Here is a 21,211-nt window from a genome sequence, read left to right on the forward strand (position 1 = left end):
GTTAGTTACACCTTGCACCTTTAACGCACCGTTTCACTTAAGCCCGATTGCTACAACTATGTTACATATCTGATCTATAATAAAAACAACAGAGACAGTGAATTGCTCTAGCACTCGAAATAACATCAAATATAAATACTTAGCACATTTTTCATTCAAAACATAAAGAGACAAGATTAATGCTAATATCATGTAATTCTAAGGGAATTATGCATAATATATGACACCAAATCATGGAGATAATGCCTAAAAACAATGGGTTCGCTTTTTCTGCAGTTACTGCAGATAAGTTATCTGCAGCAAGCCCAATACGATGTCGTTTTGGGGCATAAATCATGGTATTTTTGTAATTTCAATTTATTTCAGGGTTATTATAGTCTTTATAATTATAATTTTTTAATTTTTCAATACCAAAACAACTTCGTTTTGAAAATAAATGCAGATAACTTATCTGCATTAACTGCAGAAATTTTTCCCATAAACAATTCTCCATGAGAGAGTTAACATGCATTTAGTACACTAGAATCACTCCACTGAGTCTTACCTCAAGGCAAGTATCCGTATAGAACTTCCGAGAGCTATACCTCTTAGGATAAATCCCCAAGGGAAGTTCATATACATGTTCAATTGTCCAAAAAAACTAAACAATCAATTCACCAAAAATAAAAAAATTGAGTGAAGACAAGAATGAAATAGAAGATAAAATAAGAGAGAAAAATAAAACAAAAAAGAAATAGAAGAAAAAGATATCCTTTTATAAGTTTTTAACATATCTGTCTTTATTTTTTTGTCCCAAGTCTATTTTTTTTATTTTTATTTGTATATGTTTGGTTTTTTTTCTTCTAATTTTTTTCAGTTTTAGTCTTTTGTATCACTGGTGAAAGAAAAAACAAGACACAAAAGAAAATTAATGTTGTGAATGTTTAATATATTTGATTTTATTTTTTCTTCTATCTTTTGTTGTCCTCAGTCTATTTTCTTATTTATTTCAAACATATTTGGTCTTTTTTTTTTTTTTTTATCTTTAGTCTATTTTTTATTTTGACTATTTTTATTCTTTTTACTTTTAATCTTTTTTGTTATTATGGTAAGTTTTTTAATATATTTAGCCGTTTTTTTGGTAATATATTTGTCATGTTATATGAAAACAAAAAAATTTCTTGCAGAGACAAGAATTAGGAGAGCAAAATAAATATAGGTAGAGAAAAAAAAACCAATGATTCCTTCCCATATTAATTCTTGTCTTTGCAAGAATTTTTTTTGTTTTCCTTTAACATGAGGGAGGTATTAACCTTTTCTTTTTTTTTTTTACTATCAGGATTTGAATGGAAAAATTTATTGGGAAATAAGTGATTAAAAATAATATAAGAGATAAATGATTAAAGAAAAAAATAGGAGAGGAGTTTTTGAATTTTTTTTTACTATCAGGATTTGAAAACTCAAATATTAATGATTTGCCTTTTATACCTCATCTTTTATCACATTGATCGATAGTATTTTCCATTTTGCTGTGTATACTTCTTCCTCCCTCAAACGTGCTCTGCAACATTGACGGTTTTATTAGGAAGTCCATGGCTTCTCCTGCTCATTTCGATGAGGTAAGTGCTAACATCCCTCAAGCCATTTCTTTCTCCGAATCTTTCTTCTCCTTCTCCAGATTCCTTTTAACCTAATTTTCTATTCCTCCAAACATAGGACTTTGATTTCGGAGGCGAATTTGGCGGAAGGCATTCAGGTTTTGATTTTGATATCAAATGGTGTTTCTTAAGATATGTTGGTTAATGTATTATTCTCTGTTTGAATGCTTCGTTTTTTCGAATATATAAGGTGATAAGAGGCCATCTCCTGATTATGATGATGAAGATTATGACAATGATCCTTTTGCGCCAAAGAAGGTAACTGCTTACATGAATCTGTTCATACAATGCACTTTTTCTTCTTCTGCTGCTGCTTCTTCCCTTGGCTGTGTTGGATTATAGTTATGGATGAAGTGTTTAAACTGAAACAACTTGAAAGATGATGGTATTGTGCTTTTGCAATACTTTAATTTCAACTTTTTTGTTTGAAGACGATGCTGGTTGAGTTTTGGAGTCTTACTCGCTCCATCCCCGGGGCACGTAAAATCAAAGTACATTATTTACCAAAAAAAAAAATTAAAAATTAAAAATTAAAAATTAAAAATTGAAGAACAATAGTGATATCTGTTTGATTGGGGATATTTATTTGTTGATGCGTTGGTGAGCAATGGAAGTTGGCATGGGTGAAGCGGATTACACTGTTTATGATATGGCTTACTTAAAATAATAATAATAATAAAATTAAACTGCAATTTGTGATGCAGATCAAATCAAAAGCTGAAGAAGCTGCCTCTGGTGTAACAACAGGAATGATTTTGTCACTTCGCGAGAGGTATTTTGCAGATTGTTAGTGTGAAATATATTGTACTTTGCCAAGATTGCAGCAAGCTTTTTGGGCCTAATTTTTTTTTTTTAATTTTGGGAACTTTGTTTTTGGCAGTCTTCAGAACTGTAAGGATACACTTGAAACATGCCAAGTACGTTTTCATTTTCAGAATTGCCATTGTTTGCTTCCTTCTTCTGTTGGGCAGTGTTGTTTTCATTTTCTTTTCCATTGAGTGGTTCACAATGAAAAGGCTGCAATCTTTATGTATAACTTTTGGATGGTAATGGTGTGGACCAGAATGTTCTTGCAACCTTCCCTCCATTGTCGTAGCTGACTCTAAGCAGTGAGAATTGAGGGTTATGTTGTTTTGTTCTACGAAGTCCACATATGGTAGTCATATCTTAGGTTGAGTTGTACCTTTTTCTTTCATAGAAACCTTGACCTGATCACCACATTTTCCAGAATGAACTTGAGGCTGCAAAATCTGAGATTCAGGGTTGGCATTCTTCACTTGAAAATGAATCTTGTGTACGTGCTGGGATCACTCCAGGTTAGTTTGTACTGTGCATTTTGCTAGTGACATATACCTGAACTAATTGTTCTAAAACTAGCTCTTTTTACAGTTGTTTTCTGTGTTTTAAATGTATACCTGAACAATTATTTAATCTTTCTTCACTCTAGAGCCCAAAATGTTGATTAATTATCTTCAGGCCCTGAAATCCTCTGAAGAGTCTTTAAGAGAGCAGGTTTAGAATCTAATCTCCTTTTCTTTTTCTTTTTTCTTCTTTTTCAAAACAATTCATCATCCATCGATTGGGTTTGATTGATCCTTATCATTTTTCTATTGGATATCAGCTTGAAAAAGCAAAGAAAAAGGAAGCTGCATTCATTGTAACTTTTGCAAAAAGGGAACAAGAGATAGCAGAGTTGAAGGTAATATTCTTGAAATAAAATTCTTTTTTTTTATAGCAATTAGGATTATTGTGTGTGTGAGTGTGTTTCATTTTGGCATCAACTTTGACCACCTCAGTAAGTTCCATTTTTTCCCTTCAAGAAATTATATTTGAAGGGAGTAGGAAGAAATCTGGATTGCATTCTTTCTTTCTCTCCCACTTTCTCATTTATATCTGATAACAAAGAACATCAAATATTTGTCTGCATGAGGTTGTTCAATTGTGCTTGGCATCTGCAGTGCTCTTCATATGAAGGTGCTGTAAATTTTTACCTGTATAATGTTGATTGTTATGTCTTTTACTGACCTGGTTGGCAGTTGGAAAACATGTATAGTGGTCCACATTGGACTTTTAGATAGAAATTTTACCTCTCATTTTATTATGTTAGGTAATAAAGTTTATGGGTACACGTACACCTAATAAATGGTCTGAATTCTGGAATTTTTGCTTAAAAATTTTCAAGTATCCTTTACTTAATTAATGGCTGGCTATTAATAATACGAAGATATAATAAGTATGTTCCTGGAATCCTATTAACATATTGTTAGCTGTTCAAGCTCTAGAACTGGAAATACTTCCTTTTCTATTATTGTTACTGCTGTCCTTCTTCTTCTTGTTTTTATTATTATTATTTTTTTCTTTTCGCTTATGGCTGTCTGAAAACTTTTCCAGTCTGCTGTGCGGGATTTGAAAGCACAACTCAAGCCGCCATCAATGCAGGTATGTTTATTACATGATTTTTTAAGTGTATTTGTAGAAATAATGTTGTTCACTGATGATTCTTCTTTATGCATTACATCTATCTTAGAACCCAACTGGTTTTCCAGTTTCTTTTGGGCCATGTAGAGATTTCTTGTGATTCCTGGCTGGTAATTCGCTTTTCTTAGTTGTGCATCATACTGCATCTTACTTAGCAGAAGTGTATGTCCACGTTATTAAGTGCTGAAGATATTAAAGCTTACATTTATTTGTTTATTTGCTTGCAAATTGTTTATAACCTAAATGGGTTGTTTAAAATTTAGTTTAATTATGAAAAAGATTGTATTTTTTTGTCCTTTACCAACAATGACAACATTCCCAATGAATCCACCTTGAGTTAGGCTAAATGTATTGTTTTACATATTTCATAATAGAAAAATTTATTAGGTTTAAATTCTGAATTATCATATAGTTTTTGCTGGCCTATTTAGCTCTTTTTTGCTCTGTGAAATCTATTCAAAATCCCTATTCGCCTATATATATAACCACTTAATGCCACTTACTTCATTGTGGGAGAAACTGCGAATTCTTCTCCTGTCCTCCAACATCAAATGTAAACAATAAGCAGTAGATATATCCAATATATATATGGATATGTTGCTCCAAACAGAAACCTGTAGAAACAAAATCTCTGCATTTTACATGTCTCCCATGTCCCGCACTAATCACAGCAGAAAATGGTACATGTTGTATACATAGGCCAACACCTACCTCGCAACACAATGGGGGTCTTTTTTCCCAGAGCCTCTGTGCAAATGCACTGCAGCGCACCATTACAACTTTGAGCATATTAGTGAGCTTGTTTCTACTTTAATGTATTTAATTGTATTGAAATATTAAAAAAAAAAATGTGTCTGTATATTTGATACAATGAATGAATTACATAAGGAGCATTTATACAAGAGAGAATAGCTAAGTATGACTCAATCCTATCTACTAATTAATAGGAAATAAAAACAGAAATATTTGAATCTTGATTTCCTACACTGCCCCTCAATTTGGGAGGTAAATGTTGATCATTCCCAACTTGCCAATCAAGTCAGTTGAATCTGAATATTATTGTATATTCAAGTGTGTATAACTGTACAAGAAGACTCTCTATTTATAGAGACTAAAAGACCTAATGGGCTAAGCCCACAATCTAGACTAATCTAATAATAATAGACTAATATTATTTCTAACACTCCCCCTCAAGCTGGTGTGTATATATCAAAAGCTCCCAGCTTGTTACAAATATGATCTATTCGGGGACCTCTAAGAGCTTTAGTGAATACATCTGCAAGTTGATCATTGGAATTGACAAATGCTGTCTCGATTTCCCCTGACTGGATCTTTTCTCTAACAAAATGACAGTCAATTTCTATATGCTTGGTCCTCTCATGAAAGACTGGGTTAGAGGATATATGCAAAGCGGCTTGATTGTCACAAATGAGCTTCATAGGCCGTTGTTCACAGAGATGGAGTTCCTTAAGCAATTGTCTCAGCCAGATGAGCTCACAGGTTGCATTTGTCGTATAAAGGCCACATTAGTTGCCTACACAATCAATGTGGGACTATATATCTCAACACGCCCCCTCACACGAGAGCCCTTTGGGCTTGAAGTGTGGATATTGCACAAGTCCAATTTTTGGTTTACCTTTTTGTGCTTTTTATTTTAATTCCACTTTAAAGTGGGGGACGGTGAGGCTTTGATACCATGTTGAATCTGAATATTATTGTATATTCAAGCGTGTATAACAATAGAGACTAAAAGACCTAATGGGCTAAGCCCACAATCTAGACTAATCTAATAATAATAGACTAATATTATTTCTAACAAAGTCTTCGAAGGCTGGACGATGTAGGCCCTTAGTAAGGATATTTGTAGTCTACTCTTTGGTAGGAATATACATCGTATACACACTTCCATCATCTATTTTCTCTTTGATGAAGTGGCGATCAACTTCCACATGCTTTGTCCTATCATGATGAACAGGATTTTTAGCAATACTGATAGCAGCCTTGTTGTCACAATATAGTTTATTGGTAAGGAATATGAAATCTTCAACTCTCAAGAAGTCTTCTTAACCAAATTCCTTCACAAACTCCATAAGCTAAAGCTCAAAATTCTGCTTCAGCACTACTTCTTGCAAGCACTGTTTTTTTTTTCTTTTCCAAGTAACAAGATTACCCCACACATAGGTGCAATAGCCTGAGGTAGATCTCTTGTCTACTGATGAACCTGCCCAATCTGCATCAGTGTAGATTTCAATTGTCCTATTATACTCCTTTTTAAAGAATAATCTTCTGCCTGGAGTGTTCTTGAGATATCTAAGCGCCCTGTAGACTGCATTTAGATGTTTCTCCTTGGGTGAGTGCATGAATTGACTAATCAACTCACCGCAAAGGCAATGTCAAGTCGTGTGTGGGATAAGCAAATAAGTTTGCCAACCAATCTCTGATATTGCTCTTTATCCACTTCATTCCCATTTTCAATACCTAACTTGGTGTTAGGTTCCACAGGCATTTCAGCAGGCTTACATCCTAGCATTCCTGTTTCCAGCAAAAGATCTAGAACATATTTCTTTTGTGCGAGAGTGATGCCTGCTTTGCTCCTAGCAACTTCCATACCAAGGAAATATTTAAGAGCTTCAAGGTCTTTTAGCTCAAACTGAGCTGCTAGATACTTCTTCAAGGAATTCAATTCCTCACTATCAGCACCTGTAAGAACTATATCATCCACATAAACAATAAGAATAACAATTTTACCATCTTTAGAGTGTTTGTGGAAGAGAGTATGATCAGTCTGTGCTTGAATGAAACCTCTTCCTTTGACTGCTTGTGTGAATTTGTCGAACCATTCTCTAGGGGATTGTTTCAACCCATAGAGAGACTTCTTCAGTTTCCACACTGATCCATCTCCTTTCTCAAAGCCAGGTGGAGAATCCATATAGACCTCCTCATGTAAATCGCCATTTAAGAATGCATTCTTCACATCTAACTGTGTAGAGGCCAATCTAGGTTGGCAGAAAGAGATAAGAGAACTCGGATGGTATTGATCTTTGAACTAGAACAAAAGTCTCATGATAATCTATTTCATGAGTCTGAGTGAACCCCTTCGCAACCAATCTTGCCTTGTATCTATTGATGCTATTATCTGCGTTGAATTTTATTGTAAACATCCACTAGCATCCTACTGCTTGTTTTCCTTTTGGTGAGGTCACTGTCTCCCAAGTTTCATTTCTTTCTAGTGCATTCATTTTTTCAAGGACAACGTCTCTCCATTTTTTATCATTGAGAGTCTTATGTATATTTCTCGGTATTTTTGTACAATCCAACATAGTGTTGATTGTTGAAAGCACGAAACCCTGGAGATAACTTTACATATGAAATATGATTAGAAATAGGATGATTAGGACAAGACCGAATACCTTTTCTAAGAATGGGCAAGTGTAGACCATCTTTGTCATGGCTCTCAGGTATTGGAGTGTTGGAACTAGAACTTCGTTCAGATTCCTGGCAGTTAGAGGCTCTGGGTTATTCACACTTTGAGGAAGCTTTCTTCTGCTATAAACTTGTCCCCATTTTGAGGAGTCTCTCTCTGTCTCTAATGATGAGGGTACTATAGCTCCCCCTGCCTCCAATAATGTAGGTAACACTGCGGCATCAGTAGGTTCCCATGACTGATCTTCATCTGCTCCTATAGACTCCCCCTGAAGAGAAGTCAAGGGGAAAAAAGATTGAGTCTCAGAAAAGGTGATATCCATAAGACAAAGACCTTACGAAGAGAGGGTGAATAACATTTATAGTCTCGCTGAGTAGGAGAATAACCAATGAAGGCACATCGGAGAGACTTAGGATCAAGCTTTGACCGTTGATGAGAGGGAATATAGACAAATACAACACAACTAAACAGCTTGAAAGGTAGAGAGGATATGCCTCGGAAAGAGGGAAAGGCGCGAAGAAGACTAGAAATAGGAGTTTGAAAATTTAAAATGCGAGATGGCATGCGATTTATAAGGTATAATGCAGTGAGGATAGCTTTTTGAGTCACATTCTCCTCAAAGTAGTAAAGTCCGCCATCCTCCCTAGCACTTCCAATCATCATCTCCGAGTCCTGTTCCTGAAAAACACAACCATTTGGAAAGAATTTAGCAAAACAATGCAACGCAGAAGTCAGCTTGCTAATGGAAATGAGATTGCAAGCTAGAGAAGGAACATGAAAAACAGATTTTAAATTAATCTGCTCAGAAAGTTTAACGGTTCCGTGTCCTTGAATCTTGGAGAAACTGCCATCAGCGATCTTGACTCATGAAGGTTCGAGTATGGAGTGTAAGAACTAAACAAGGTTGGATTACCTGTCATATGATCAGAGGCTCCAGAATCAAGGATCCAACAAGTTTGGCTATCAACATGGGAAGCTGTACCTTGCTGGGCCATATTACTAGTGCCCTTATGAGGTTGAGTCATAAGCCTCTGAAGTTGTTCAAATTGAGTCCTACTGAGAAACACACCATCAGAGTCAGAGGATGCACGAGTCTAATCAACCTTGTCATCAGTAGAGACTTGATATACACGACCTTTATTCTGCCCTTTTGGCTTCCAATTTGCAGGTTTCCCGTGGATTTCCCAACACTTCTCACGGGTATGACCAATTTTATTGTAGTGAGTGCACTACGGACGACCATCTCGTTTTGATTCTCCAGAGGAACGGTCAATAGTATTTTTGGTAGCCAATGCAGACATATCAGCAGACTTAACAGTTGATTCCTTTTCTCCCAGCATAACTCTCTATTTACTAGCTTCTCTTCGCACTTCAGCAAAGGCATCAGCAAGTGATGGTAACGGTCGCTGTCCCAATATTCGACCACGAACCTCATCAAGATCTCGGTTGAGGACAACAAGAAAATCATAAAATCGTTCCTTCTCCAAGTGTTTTTTAAGCTAGGTATTAGCTTCCAATCCTTTAAGGTCGGATGCATAAGAAAGACCCAGTTCCTGCTACAGATTTGTTAGTGTAGTAAAATATTCAGTAATGGTCATACTCTTTTGACGAAAGTCCCTTAACTTATTTCTCAGTTCAAAGACTTGAGAGGTATTCTTCAGGTCTGAATAATTTTGTTGAACAACATCCCGAATCTCCTTGGCAGTATCGAAGAACAAATAGGTTTGGTCGATCTGTGGTTCCATGGAATTAGTCAGCTACACCATTACCAAGGAATTATTAATCTCCCAATTTTCATAATTAGGAGCATCATCAGCAAGTTTCTTAATTTTTCCCTCAAGATAACCCATCTTACCTTTTGTCCGGATGACCAACTTAACAAAATGAAACCATTGCAGAAAATTCTTACCGTTCAACCGGTGACTAGTGATCTGCATACCTAAGTTGTCTCCAGAGGACTGGGTATTGGGAACAAATGAGGAAGTAGAAGAACGCTCTGAGGAAGACATGAATGAAGAGAGAGGATTTGACCGTGGATGAAAAAAATCAAGTTTTTTCTTTTGCAGGTCTGACCTTTGAAATAGGTAAAGGGGACGCCGGTGAGTTGTTCTGTGCAAGTCGCAGCGGAAAAAGCTCCCTGGAAGGCGGAGCGTGAGCTACACGCACCAGGGAATGGACGCGCGTGTGGTGGCTCGTGAAGGCGCGTGAGGTGGCTGAGGGTGATGGGTCTGGTGGCGTTTGACTCGTCGGAGCCTTCTGAGTCGAATGGTCACTTCACTTTCTTGATTGGAGGTTTGTAGATAGGATATCTGGGTTTGGGCAGAAGTGGGATAGTGTTTTGTATGGTGTTTTGGATGGTGATTCAGCCTTGAAGATGGCTGATCTAAGGTAGGAACGTACCTGCTCTTAGTACCATATTGAAATATTAAAAAAAAATGTTTTTTTGTTTGTATATTTGATTCAATGATTGAATTACATAAGGAGTATTTATACAAGAGAGAATAGCTAAGTATGACTCAGCTGTGAGTAATCAATCATATCAATGAGTCATAAATCCTATCTACTAATTAATAGGAAATAAAAACAGAAATATTTGAATCCTGATTTCCTACAAATTGAATTATTATAAGTACCTGGGTACTGACTCTACGGATCAGAGATTTGGGATATTATTTTTTCACTAAACTTACAGAAAATTCAATAGCTGTGATAAAGGATGAATAGTAATGAATTTGTTGTTAAAGTGATTCTGTTTCACTCTTATACCATTGTTGTCTGTGCTATTTTTACAATGGCAGTGACTTTGTTCATATCTTGATCATGTCACATGTTAGTTGAAAGTAATCTGTTGTGCAATTTCTACATCAAATTAGTTCTACTCAAAATGGTTATGCCTTGATATCCATTGGAATACAATTTTCAGGCAAGGAGGTTGTTACTAGATCCGGCTGTTCACGAGGAGTTCACACGTTTAAAGGTTTGTTATTCAACTTGATGCTGAATTCTATTTAATTATATTTGGTGTATCTCTCTCTGTAGAGATACGCACGGGGAGGTGGAAAAAATTGAGTGTCATAGCTCATCTTGCACTAGGAAAAGGTTAGTCCAAGTTGTCTACACAGGTTTTTTCACCAAGATGTGTGGTTAAGAAATATCTTGTTATCATCTGGGATGAACAGTGTTGCTATATGGACATAGTTTCGTCCCTTGTTCACTGGGGGAACTCATAAAGAGATTTTTTTATTTTGGAGGTTACAAACTGAAATGGAACAAAATTAACACAAAATATGAAGAGCATAACCAAGCTTTGCACTTTGGGTATGTGATACAGACAGCGCTTGAAACCTAAGAGGTAAAGGAGATAAGTTCTATGGTGAGGATATTTTAAATGTATAAATGGGGTTTTCGGATGGCATATTAAAATAAGCAAGAACCTTTAAATTTCGAAGATGAATAAGGAGTGAATGTTATGCAGCTTCTGAGATGTGTTTTCCTTTTAGACATATGTTATACTGATGCTATATAGACCGTAACTTATATGTGTTGTCTTGGCTTTTTGACCCTTTTATCCTTCATTAATTAATTAATAATCATTTTGTCCCTTATTCAAAACTATCTACCAATCTGCCCCTCTTTAATCGATTAACTTGAAGATTTAATCGATTAAATGGTCAAAACTGACAAAAATGGTTGACTTGAAGATTTAATCAATTAAATCTTCAACTTAATCGATTAATCTTCTTGGCCTATTTGGCAAAAATGGCAAAACTGCTTATAATCATCTAACTTGTGGTGATGATGGTGGTGGTAATTCGTGTAAAGAACCAATTCAACCCAAAAGCTTAAGCTATTGGGTGAGGTTACATTAATGATTTTATATATCTCAACACGCCCCCTCACACGATAGCCCATTGGGCTTGAAGGGTGGACAATGCACATGCTCACCTACCTGTGCAAATAAAGAAATTCCACTACAAAGAAAGTGGGAGGCGGCGAGGATCGAACCCGGGACACGAGGCTCTGATACCATGTAAAGAACCAATTCAACCCAAAAGCTTAAGCTATTGGGTGAGGTTACATTAATGATTTTATATATCTCAACAATTCACAAGCCAATCTGCTGTTACCCTTCCTTGGCGTATGATGATAATTGATGCACCAATTCTTTCTTGCCAATTTTTAGACTTTGTTTATGTGATTGATTTTGAACACGTTGGATTTTAGTATATCATCTCTGATCTTTGTTGAGTATATTAACCTGCAGGATACAAGAATCGTATTATGATAATTCCAATTTCTCATTATTTGTGGCATTGTAATATCGTGCTGGTGAGTGTTAGTTAATTGATGATCCATTGTCATCGATAAAATCAATAAAAGTACTGTTTTGTATCCCTATGATATTTCTTTTTTTGGTATACAGTTAAGTCTTACTGAAATTATTTGCTGTCAGAAGTCATATATACAAAAAAGGCAAATCAGTCTGTGAAAGCCATTTAGTGGCTTGCATACGGATATTAACAAGAAAGAATTGGTCCATCAATTATCATCATACGCCAAGAAGATTTAATCGATTAAGTTGAAGATTTAATAGATTAAATATTTAAGTCAACCATTTTTGCCAGTTTTGACTATTTAATGGATTAAATCTTCAAGTTAATCGATTAAAGAGGAGCAGATTGATAGATAGTTTTGGATAAGGGACAAAATGGTTATTAATTAATTAATGAAGGGCACAAGGGTCAAAAAGCCGTGTTGTCTTGGTTGTTTTTTCTTGTGTCTCAAAATAGTTAATTAGTTACATTTTACTTTATTTTCGTATACATCACATGTCCTCATTTTCTATGTATATTAATAATTTCTTTTGTTAGTTATGGGACATTTTATTTGCAATGATGGTAATTACTCCTTTTTAGTTGTTCTTACTAGAGTTCTCATCTGATAATAGAATTTAGTTGAGGAAAAGGACAAAAAAGTAAAGGAGTTGCAAGAAAACATTGCTGCTGTAAGTTTTACTCCCCAAAGCAAGATGGGGAAGATGCTGATGGCTAAATGTAGAACCTTACAGGAGGAAAATGAGGAGATTGGAAATCAAGCCTCTGAGGGGAAGGTGTTGCTATCTCATTTGCTATACTTGCTTCCATTCATATAATGTATTAGTAACAGACAGTAATGTTATACTTGCTTGCATTCACACAATTGTAAAGCCGAAAGTTTAATTTCACCCAATGTATTTTATGGAATTTGTTATTGGCTTATTGCTATATTAATGGTTATATTGTATTCTCTTCTCTTCTCTTTTCTTTTCTTTTTGTTGTTGTGCAGATACATGAATTAACAATGAAACTTGCATTACAGAAGTCCCAGAATGTCCAACTCAGAAATCAATTTGAAGGTTTGTTGAATGAAATTCATGTCATTATGTTCTGGTCTCTCAATCATTTGAGTCTTGACCATCTACTGGGCAACTGCTGTGTCAGCTTTGGTATCAGATTCATATAAGTGCATTTATAATCATGTTAATTTTTATTTGAATTATAATAGTATGCTAGAAATATTGTTATAAATGTGCTGAGCTTGGGATATTTTTAACATGTTATACGTTTGTTAGGAATAGGGATGGAAGAACTTGTTTGTTGCCTTTTTTAGGGTTAAAAGTTGTCTTCATTTGAGCTAATTATATCATGCATTTGCAATTTTTGCAAGGATTAGGATTTAACATTGACTACAGGGTTGCAGAAGCACATGGAAGGACTGACTAACGATGTGGAAAGATCCAATGAAATGGTTTTCACTTCTCCCTTCTTTTTCTATTTCAATGTTTTTTAATGATTGCAATGCATGTTCAGTTATAAAATGCTTCATTGGTTCATATGAAATAATTTATTTATGAAAATGTGTTGAAAAATTGGTTGATAGAAATTAGAGCTTAGATTTTTTACTGGAGGCTTTTTGTATACTTTAACTTTATTTCTATCCCACCCGGGAAAATGTTGAAGTTTTGTGTAGAAAATATTGAAATTGTATCATCTTATAAAGCGCACACGCCATTTTGTTGCTGTATCCTGTGTGTCAGACACTTGTACAACACACCAAGGACATTTGTCTGATTCGCGTTCAATTTTAAATTTATATTTTAACTCGGAACTTGACCATTTTAAAATCTGAAAAAAAAAAAATGGTTGTACTCGAACGTGTCTAGTTTCACTCCTTTTCGGAAAGGCATACAAAATAGCAAGTATGACCAGTTATGACATATAAAGTTACGGGAATGATACACTTACAACTAAATTTTTTTATCAGTGTTATAACTAATTTAATCACCATTGATTTCTGTCAATCTAACGGTTATAATGTATTGGAAATTAATAATATTTATTGGGTCATATTTATTAATTAATTATTAATTTCAATAAATTATAATCGTTAAATTAACCGAAATTTTTGGGTAGTAAGTATATTTTGCCCCTAAAGTTATTATATCTAAGTTTATATTATATAATATTATGAATTATATATCTTTTTCCTTAGATTTTAATTATATAAGTGTGTGTCTTATCTGTGTGCTACAATTTTAAAATTTAGTGTGTATTTGTTTTAGTTTATTTTAAAAAGTTATTTATTATTTTTTTAAAAGATTAATTTTTTTCTAAAAATAAATCAAATTAAATATATACTTACTGTATTCCTGTGTCGCATTGCATGACGTGTTAATATGTCTGTGCTTCTAAAATCATGTTCTAAAAAATTTGGCATCAATTTTCCAAACAGTTTTTTTCAAAATTTATGACCAACTAACAGTAGTTGCAGTGTTCTTATTCGCATATATATGTAATACCATGAGAACAAAATTAAATTGGAATTCAATGCAGGTTCTTATGTTGCAAGATAAATTAGAAGAGAAGGATCGGGAGATCGAAAGACTCAAACATGAGCTACAGACGCCAAAAAAGTTCAGAGAGGATGAACGGTCAGATGCACCGTTTAATAGTAATGACAGGGATGAAGTGATACCTGGGGAAGCTGCCAACTTATTGTAGAAAACATTCAAATTTTTTCTCTTAAATTTTTACCGTTAGTTGTATGTTATATTAAATTCAATTGAATAGACTTTTTTTTAGGCGAATATGCAACTGTGTAAGTTAATGAGGAATGATTTTGCTCCTGCTCCGAATAGAAATATAGTTCTCGTTATTGCAGATTGCGCTACAATGTAATAGTTTGTCATGGTATATGGTTGATTACAAGGGAAGTAAGAAAAAAGAAAAAGGTTAACTTTCTAGGAATAGAATTCAGTATCTCCGCTGTAAATTGCTCTAAGCCTCTTTAAATATCCCCTAAAACTCCTACAACTGCGAACACTATGTAGTTGGATTGCTTATTCGTTTTGCGAATTTCGACGTCTCCATCCCAAACCCGCATTGCCAATGTTGCCAATTGGTTGAATAGGTTCCACCAAGCCCTTGGTGGAACTGCCAAGCCCTTCCCCCTGCACAATGATCGATTAATTGATAATTGCCTATAAAACCGAATATATTTTCACAATCAGAGCCATTACGGAAAGTAGTGATAGGAGTCAGTATTATTCATAGCTTGACCATAAGAAAGGGTGTAGAATGTGTATATGCAGTGGTATGGTTCCTTTCATTGCAGATTTGGAGGGTCAAACCTTTCAACATTATCACATGCCCAGACTAAAGTGCATTTCTTTAAATTTTGGGGGAAAAACACTATTATCGATATCAATTTTATTTAAAACCTTTCTGCAATTATAATATAATATCTTGAAGATGGCAGGAACAAAGAAAATACCTCTTTCCAACCCATGCTTTCTAGAAGTTTTCTGGCATAGCTACCTGCTCCAAATGACATCTCCAAGGCCTCTGATGCAGCTTGTTGTGGACAACTAGTAGAAGGTGATGATGGCGTATTATAACTGACTGCTAGATTCTTTTGTCCAGGACCCACTCCAAAGCCACCATGCAAGATTCTTCTTTCAGCAGCCCTATCTCTGTATTGACATTTTATTTGCTGGCATAGCAAAAGAGTAAATGATTGAAGGCTAAAAAAATCTGGAGATTTCCTTTTATTGAATTTTTCTATATAGAGGGTGATCATGGGAGTAGGGATATATAAGTTTAGAAAACTTTTTCTCATCCTTGTAATATTCTCTCTTCCCTCTATGATCCTTAAGCTTCCATAGCCTGCAACTCTTTTTGAAGTTCTCACTTTTCATGACAGTTATGATTTATGAGTCAGGAAAATTTTAATTAGCCTTAGCATCCATATATGTGCTTTCTAAATTTTAATAAGCTTTAGCCCGCAACTACTACTATCATTTTATGTGCTTTCTGTAAAAGTTTGACATCCATCTATTACACACGGAACAGAATACAGCTACTAGTTGTTATATTTCTAAGTCAGATTACACACCTTGGATGCAGAGAGCTGACTTGGCACCATAGACAAATCCTTCTCTATAGGGATTTCATCTGAAGCTGAAGCAATGCTTTCACTGGACTTAGAGGGACGGGCAATTTTTCTATTAGATGATAATTGAGGAAAATCCCAATCTTTTGTTGGATTGGCAGAATCATAAGTTGATAATGAAGAAACATATCTTGCACTAGGATTTCGCAATTTGTATACTAGTCCTGATAAACAAAAACATGACAAGCAGCCATATTCAGTCCAGAGAGTACTTCTAGTACTGCCATTTAACTGAAAATCCCAAAACTGGTTATTTCAAAACTAGCCATGTGAGCTACCTTCATTGTTGCTTATAAATTGTAAACCATCCATTATTTCAAAATGAAACTTATATTACAGGTTCTAAAGGAAAGATATACATTAAAAAAAAAAATCACTCCCTATTAGACCTCAGATAGCTAGGGTAGGGGTGAGGGTAATCTTTGTACGCAGTCTTATCCTTGCATTTAGCAAAGATGTTGTTTCTTGGATTCGAACCCCTGACTTTTCAATCATAAAGGAACAGTTTTACCACTGCTCAAGCCTCGACTCTTTTAAAGGAAAGATATACATGTATGAAAAAAATTTCAAATTATATATGATTACATCTCTCTTAAATCACTTCATAATAGTCACATCTCGTAATGTGGAGAAAGATATGCACCAACGAATCCGAGAGTAAAATGCAAACCTGTTTTGACTAGTACCAGATTGAGATGTACTTCACAGATAGGAGCAGATCTTAATTTCCCTCCACAAGAAGCGATAGACGGATGTCGCTTGGCATATTGTTTTACCGGTCTTCCAACCAACCTTGCCGCATTATCTTTTCCATCTTTTTTGGATCCTCTAACCATTTCCCAATCCCATAAGTCCATAATTGGAAACTCTGAAACCAGATCTTTCCCTGATTCAATTACTTGACCATACTGAGCACGCCATTTCTCTTCATCCAACGACATACCTATAACATCAAGCATATGAACAAAATTGGCATTCAATTTCACTCATGCCATGAAAACTGTAATGACATCCATGAATAGAAAAAAAAAACATTTAACTAGATTACTGAATCAAAACAACACAAGGAAGCAAGCCCTTGAAGGAAACAGCCCAATGATTCTTGCAGTATACGCAAACGGCAAATCATAATAATTTTTCTACAGATTATTTATAAAGAGTGTAGATTGAAATATCAAATGCTAATTAGTTACAAGACACAAGCTATCAAATCGAAACAATATTGTTGCCTTCAGATATGAAGAAGGCAATCAGGCAAATCTGTGGCAATACCTTCATCTATGGTACTTCTATCAGCTATGCCATTTTCGTCCTCTGGGTCTGGGATCCACTCACCTTCTTCCACTTCATACGTATTGCTGTAAGCTATACCTTCATCTACAGTACTTTTATGAGCTATGCCATTTTCATCCACTGGGTCAGGGATCCACTCACCTTCCACTTCACAAGTATTGCTGTAAGCTATACATTCAAGAAACGAATTCATATACAAGCTGTCTAAGTAATCACATTCTTTTTTTTTTTCTTTTTTTCTTTTTTTTTTTAAAAAAACTACGGAAGTTATGAACAAACCGTCAGCTGCAAACTTAGAGTTATATCCGTCATCTGTTTCCTGGGGCACTGTCACTGTATCTGCTGCACTAACTGCTATGTTGTTGTAGCCAGATAGGTAAAGATCAATAAGTGTGTCCTCTAACCTGTTAGTTAGCAAAATGACAAATTTTCAGGGGAAAAGTGTGAAGGTAAAATCATAAATGGAATAAGGAAGTGGAAGGTAGATACCATTCCGATGGTGGTGGAGGAGGGTTTTCACAAGTTGGACTGCTCATGGAATTCATGGCATCTATTACAAAGACAGCTACTTAGATAACTGAAGTTACTGATATTAATTACTGCTGCATGTCTGAAACACCAGAATGTTGATGCTCAAAGTGCAGTAGAAAATCAGTTGTCTATTGCATTAAAATAGAGGAAGTACAGATGTAGGTGACATGACTAGGTGGCTCATGGCAGTAACCCCCAGTTCCTTGGTTACTGCAGAACCTGTTTCCTACCATCATCATACTGTAATATTGTGCACAGAACATACCTCAGAACTACCTTGATGTATGATTATAAAGAATTAATTCAAATACAGCTATACAGTCAGCAGGTTAACATTACTTACCATCGGCTGCTTCATCAGCCAAGGTACCTATCTGTTGGTGAGTTTCAAATTTACTTTCAAGGAAGGAAGGGTAATCCTCATTGTTGTTACCATATATTTGTTGAGGATTTTCCAGTGTAGTTTCCTTGTTCAGATATGTTTCTCCACAATCATCCTGAGACAACGTGCATAATAACTTGAATCACCAACTTGAAATGATAATGATTTAAGAGCTTATTTCTGAAAAAATCACAGATATAGATTAATTACAAGCCTAAACCTACCTTATTGGAATCTAAAAGTACATAATTTCCGTCCTCGAATTTGTAATAAACACCATCTCTGCTGCTATAGTACCAGCCAGCATTAGGGTCATGGTAAAATCCACTACTGCACGATGTTAATTACATTTCCCCAAACAAAAAAAGAAGAAGAGAGAAAAAGGTTAATGACCACAAATTTATACAAAAAACCAGAAAACTAAGGGAAGCTTGTTGCTATATTCATGATTTACATGTAATCTACCAAAGAAAGGATATGTTATGTTGGGAGGCATGGAATGGGAATAAGTCATTTACATGTTTGAATGGGTTGTTGGAAAGGACCTTCAATTGTATGAATAGGTATTCCATCATAAAAGTGAATGAATCCCCATTTAATTTCATCTAAAAATTAATTTCCATTATATTTTATTTATATCAATTCTAACATGCCAAACATAATAATGGAGGAATGTAGAGCAACCATTCCATTCATATCAATCATCATCGTATGAAAAAGAAACGATAGTTTCTGGGGAAGCGTATGTTCAGGTGCTCAACAAATAAACACCACTATAAATTAAATTCTATTGTTCTGGAAATGGTAATCACTACAAATTGAAAATAAATAAATAAATAAAAATTCAAACATCATCGGGTTCGCGAAACGATTAAGAGCAAACAGAATAATCATTAATTCATGAAATATTTTTGTTTAACAAGGATAAAAACCTAGCATGGAAGTAAAGCTGTGATTTTTCATCCCAAACAAACAAGGAATCGGTCTTTTCCAAATATTCGGGATCGGAGTCCATATGTAATAGGTTCTGTAGTTTGATAGCAGAATTGCTCTCTCTCTCTCTCTCGCAATAGTTACTGTTGAAATCTTCTCTTCTTCTGTACTGAATAGGGGGGAGAGGAAGGGCAAAGCCGAACAACCACAAAATCCACCAACATGAGTCCAATCATGCTCCTTGGCCCAGCCCAATATATATATATATATATATATATATATATATATAGAGAGAAAAATATTTCTCCGGTTATATCCCCAGTGAGCTCAAAATGACGTCGTTTTGGGTTATAAGATTAAAAATTATAATGATAAAGACTAAAATAACTCTGCAATATATTATAATTACAAAAATACCTTGATTTTCGTCCCAAAACGACGTCGTTTTAGGCTCACTGGAGATAACTTATCTCCATTAGAGAAATCCTTTACCTATATATATATATATATATATATATATATATATATATATAGGAAAAAATATTTCTACAGCCACTTTAGTTAAGTTTATCTACAGCAATCTCAAAAACTATGTCGTTTTGATTAATGAAGGGTGTTTCTGTAATTTTAGGTGAATTAATGAAGGGTGTTTAGTAAAATGTATATGATAAAAGAATAAGCAAAATTACAGAAACACCCTTCATTAATTCACCTAAAATTACAGAAACACCCTTCATTAGTCAAAACGACGTAGTTTTTGGGTAGTTGTAGATAACCTTATCTAAAGTGACTGTAAAAATGTTTACCCCATATATATATATATATATATATATATATATATATATATATATATATATATATATATAAAACATTAAATGCGAGGAATCATATGTATGAAAGCATTAAATGTGGGGAATCATAACCATACACCTGTCGTTGCTGTACGTAAAACGGTTGTATAAATGATTTTATCATATATATATATATGGGAAAAGTATTTCTACACCCACTTTAGATAAGGTTATCTACAGCTACCCCTTTTAACTAAATCTGACCAGTCATACATAAAAATTGTATTTTCTCTCTCCGCCACGCAGTTTTATTGTTATAACTATATATGACTGGTCAGACTTAGTTAAAAAGGGTAGCTGGTAGACGACCTTATTTAAAGTAGTTGTAGAAATATTTCTCCCGTATATATATATGGAGATGTTATATTTACATCTTTTTTCTTATCATCTCTTACAACCACTTTTATTGTTGTTGGATTAAAATAAAATTTATGGTTCTCATTTAGTATTATTTTGTAACCGTTGATTGATTTTGATTCAACAACCATAAAAGGAATTGTAAGAGAAAAAAAATTATAAATTAGATCTTCCTTATTTATATATAGGGGAAGGATCCGTTTATAATTTTTTTTTTTTTTTTTACAAATTACACTATAGTGTAACCTAATGTACTTCTGAGAGTACATAATATAGTTTGTAAACAAAAAAATTCAAATGAAAAAAAATTAGAATAATTCTTATTTCATTCTTTTGAAGAATAATTAATTAAGAGATTGAATTACCCTCACTAAAATATAATCTAATTATGGAGCCGTGTGGTGAGCACAGAGCGAACTATTCTTTCGCCTTTTACTAATATATATATATATATATATATATATATATATACTCTAATTTATTAAGTAAGGATGGATAAAAAAGTTAATATCTAACAATTATTATTCAAAAGAATGTAGCTGACTATATTTTAATACAATAATTCATTTCATAATATCACTACAAAAAAAAAACGCTTTTTAGCCACATTCAGAAATGTGGCTAAATCATATAAAAAATGTGGCAAACAAAAGCTACCACACTTTTTGTAAATGTGGCTAATCATGGCGTAGCAATCTTTTAACCACATTATTTGTTTTACTTAGCCACATTCTGATTCAGTGTGGTAGCATATATTTAGCTACAATTAAAGTTATATTTGGCACGGTTCAAATGTGGCTAAAATAATTAAAAAAAATTTAAAAAATAGCCACAC

At 34.3% G+C, this 21,211-nt stretch overlaps 2 protein-coding genes across 7 annotated transcripts; one reads left to right on the forward strand and one right to left on the reverse strand.

Annotated features, from left to right (window-relative positions):
* The first annotated feature begins 1,491 nt into the window (after positions 1-1,491).
* On the forward strand, positions 1,492-14,591 carry LOC133306645 (FKBP12-interacting protein of 37 kDa-like). 3 transcript variants are annotated; one of them, XM_061506971.1, is made up of 14 exons: positions 1,492-1,598; positions 1,696-1,735; positions 1,828-1,895; positions 2,342-2,409; positions 2,518-2,554; positions 2,866-2,953; positions 3,085-3,149; positions 3,259-3,336; positions 4,029-4,076; positions 10,463-10,516; positions 12,488-12,649; positions 12,865-12,934; positions 13,271-13,326; positions 14,412-14,591. In XM_061506971.1, the coding sequence occupies exons 1-14, from the start codon at positions 1,572-1,574 to the stop codon at positions 14,577-14,579; spliced, it is 1,029 nt and encodes a 342-aa protein (XP_061362955.1). In that variant the 5' UTR covers positions 1,492-1,571; the 3' UTR covers positions 14,580-14,591. The 3 variants fall into 3 exon arrangements, with proteins under 3 accessions (XP_061362955.1, XP_061362956.1, XP_061362957.1); XM_061506972.1 differs by having other exon boundaries at positions 12,898-12,934; XM_061506973.1 differs by having other exon boundaries at positions 13,279-13,326; positions 14,412-14,543.
* A 140-nt stretch (positions 14,592-14,731) lies between these two features.
* Positions 14,732-19,320, reverse strand: LOC133306644 (uncharacterized). 4 transcript variants are annotated; one of them, XM_061506967.1, is made up of 10 exons: positions 19,168-19,320; positions 18,460-18,565; positions 18,197-18,350; positions 17,812-17,872; positions 17,602-17,726; positions 17,302-17,490; positions 16,700-16,972; positions 15,973-16,193; positions 15,352-15,570; positions 14,732-15,028 (listed from the first exon to the last, which is right to left on the reverse strand). In XM_061506967.1, exons 1-10 carry the CDS (start codon positions 19,248-19,250, stop codon positions 14,918-14,920), a joined length of 1,542 nt encoding a protein of 513 aa, XP_061362951.1. In that variant the 5' UTR covers positions 19,251-19,320; the 3' UTR covers positions 14,732-14,917. The 4 variants fall into 4 exon arrangements, with proteins under 4 accessions (XP_061362951.1, XP_061362954.1, XP_061362952.1 ...); XM_061506968.1 differs by having other exon boundaries at positions 14,890-15,028; positions 17,302-17,469; XM_061506966.1 differs by having other exon boundaries at positions 14,890-15,028; positions 17,302-17,726.
* Positions 19,321-21,211: the final 1,891 nt, after the last annotated feature.

This window comes from Gastrolobium bilobum, unplaced genomic scaffold (genome assembly GCF_033153095.1).
Source record: "Gastrolobium bilobum isolate Gb01-03AN ecotype WA unplaced genomic scaffold, APGP_CSIRO_Gbil_v1 utg5629, whole genome shotgun sequence".
In the NCBI taxonomy this organism is placed as follows: domain Eukaryota; kingdom Viridiplantae; phylum Streptophyta; class Magnoliopsida; order Fabales; family Fabaceae; genus Gastrolobium; species Gastrolobium bilobum.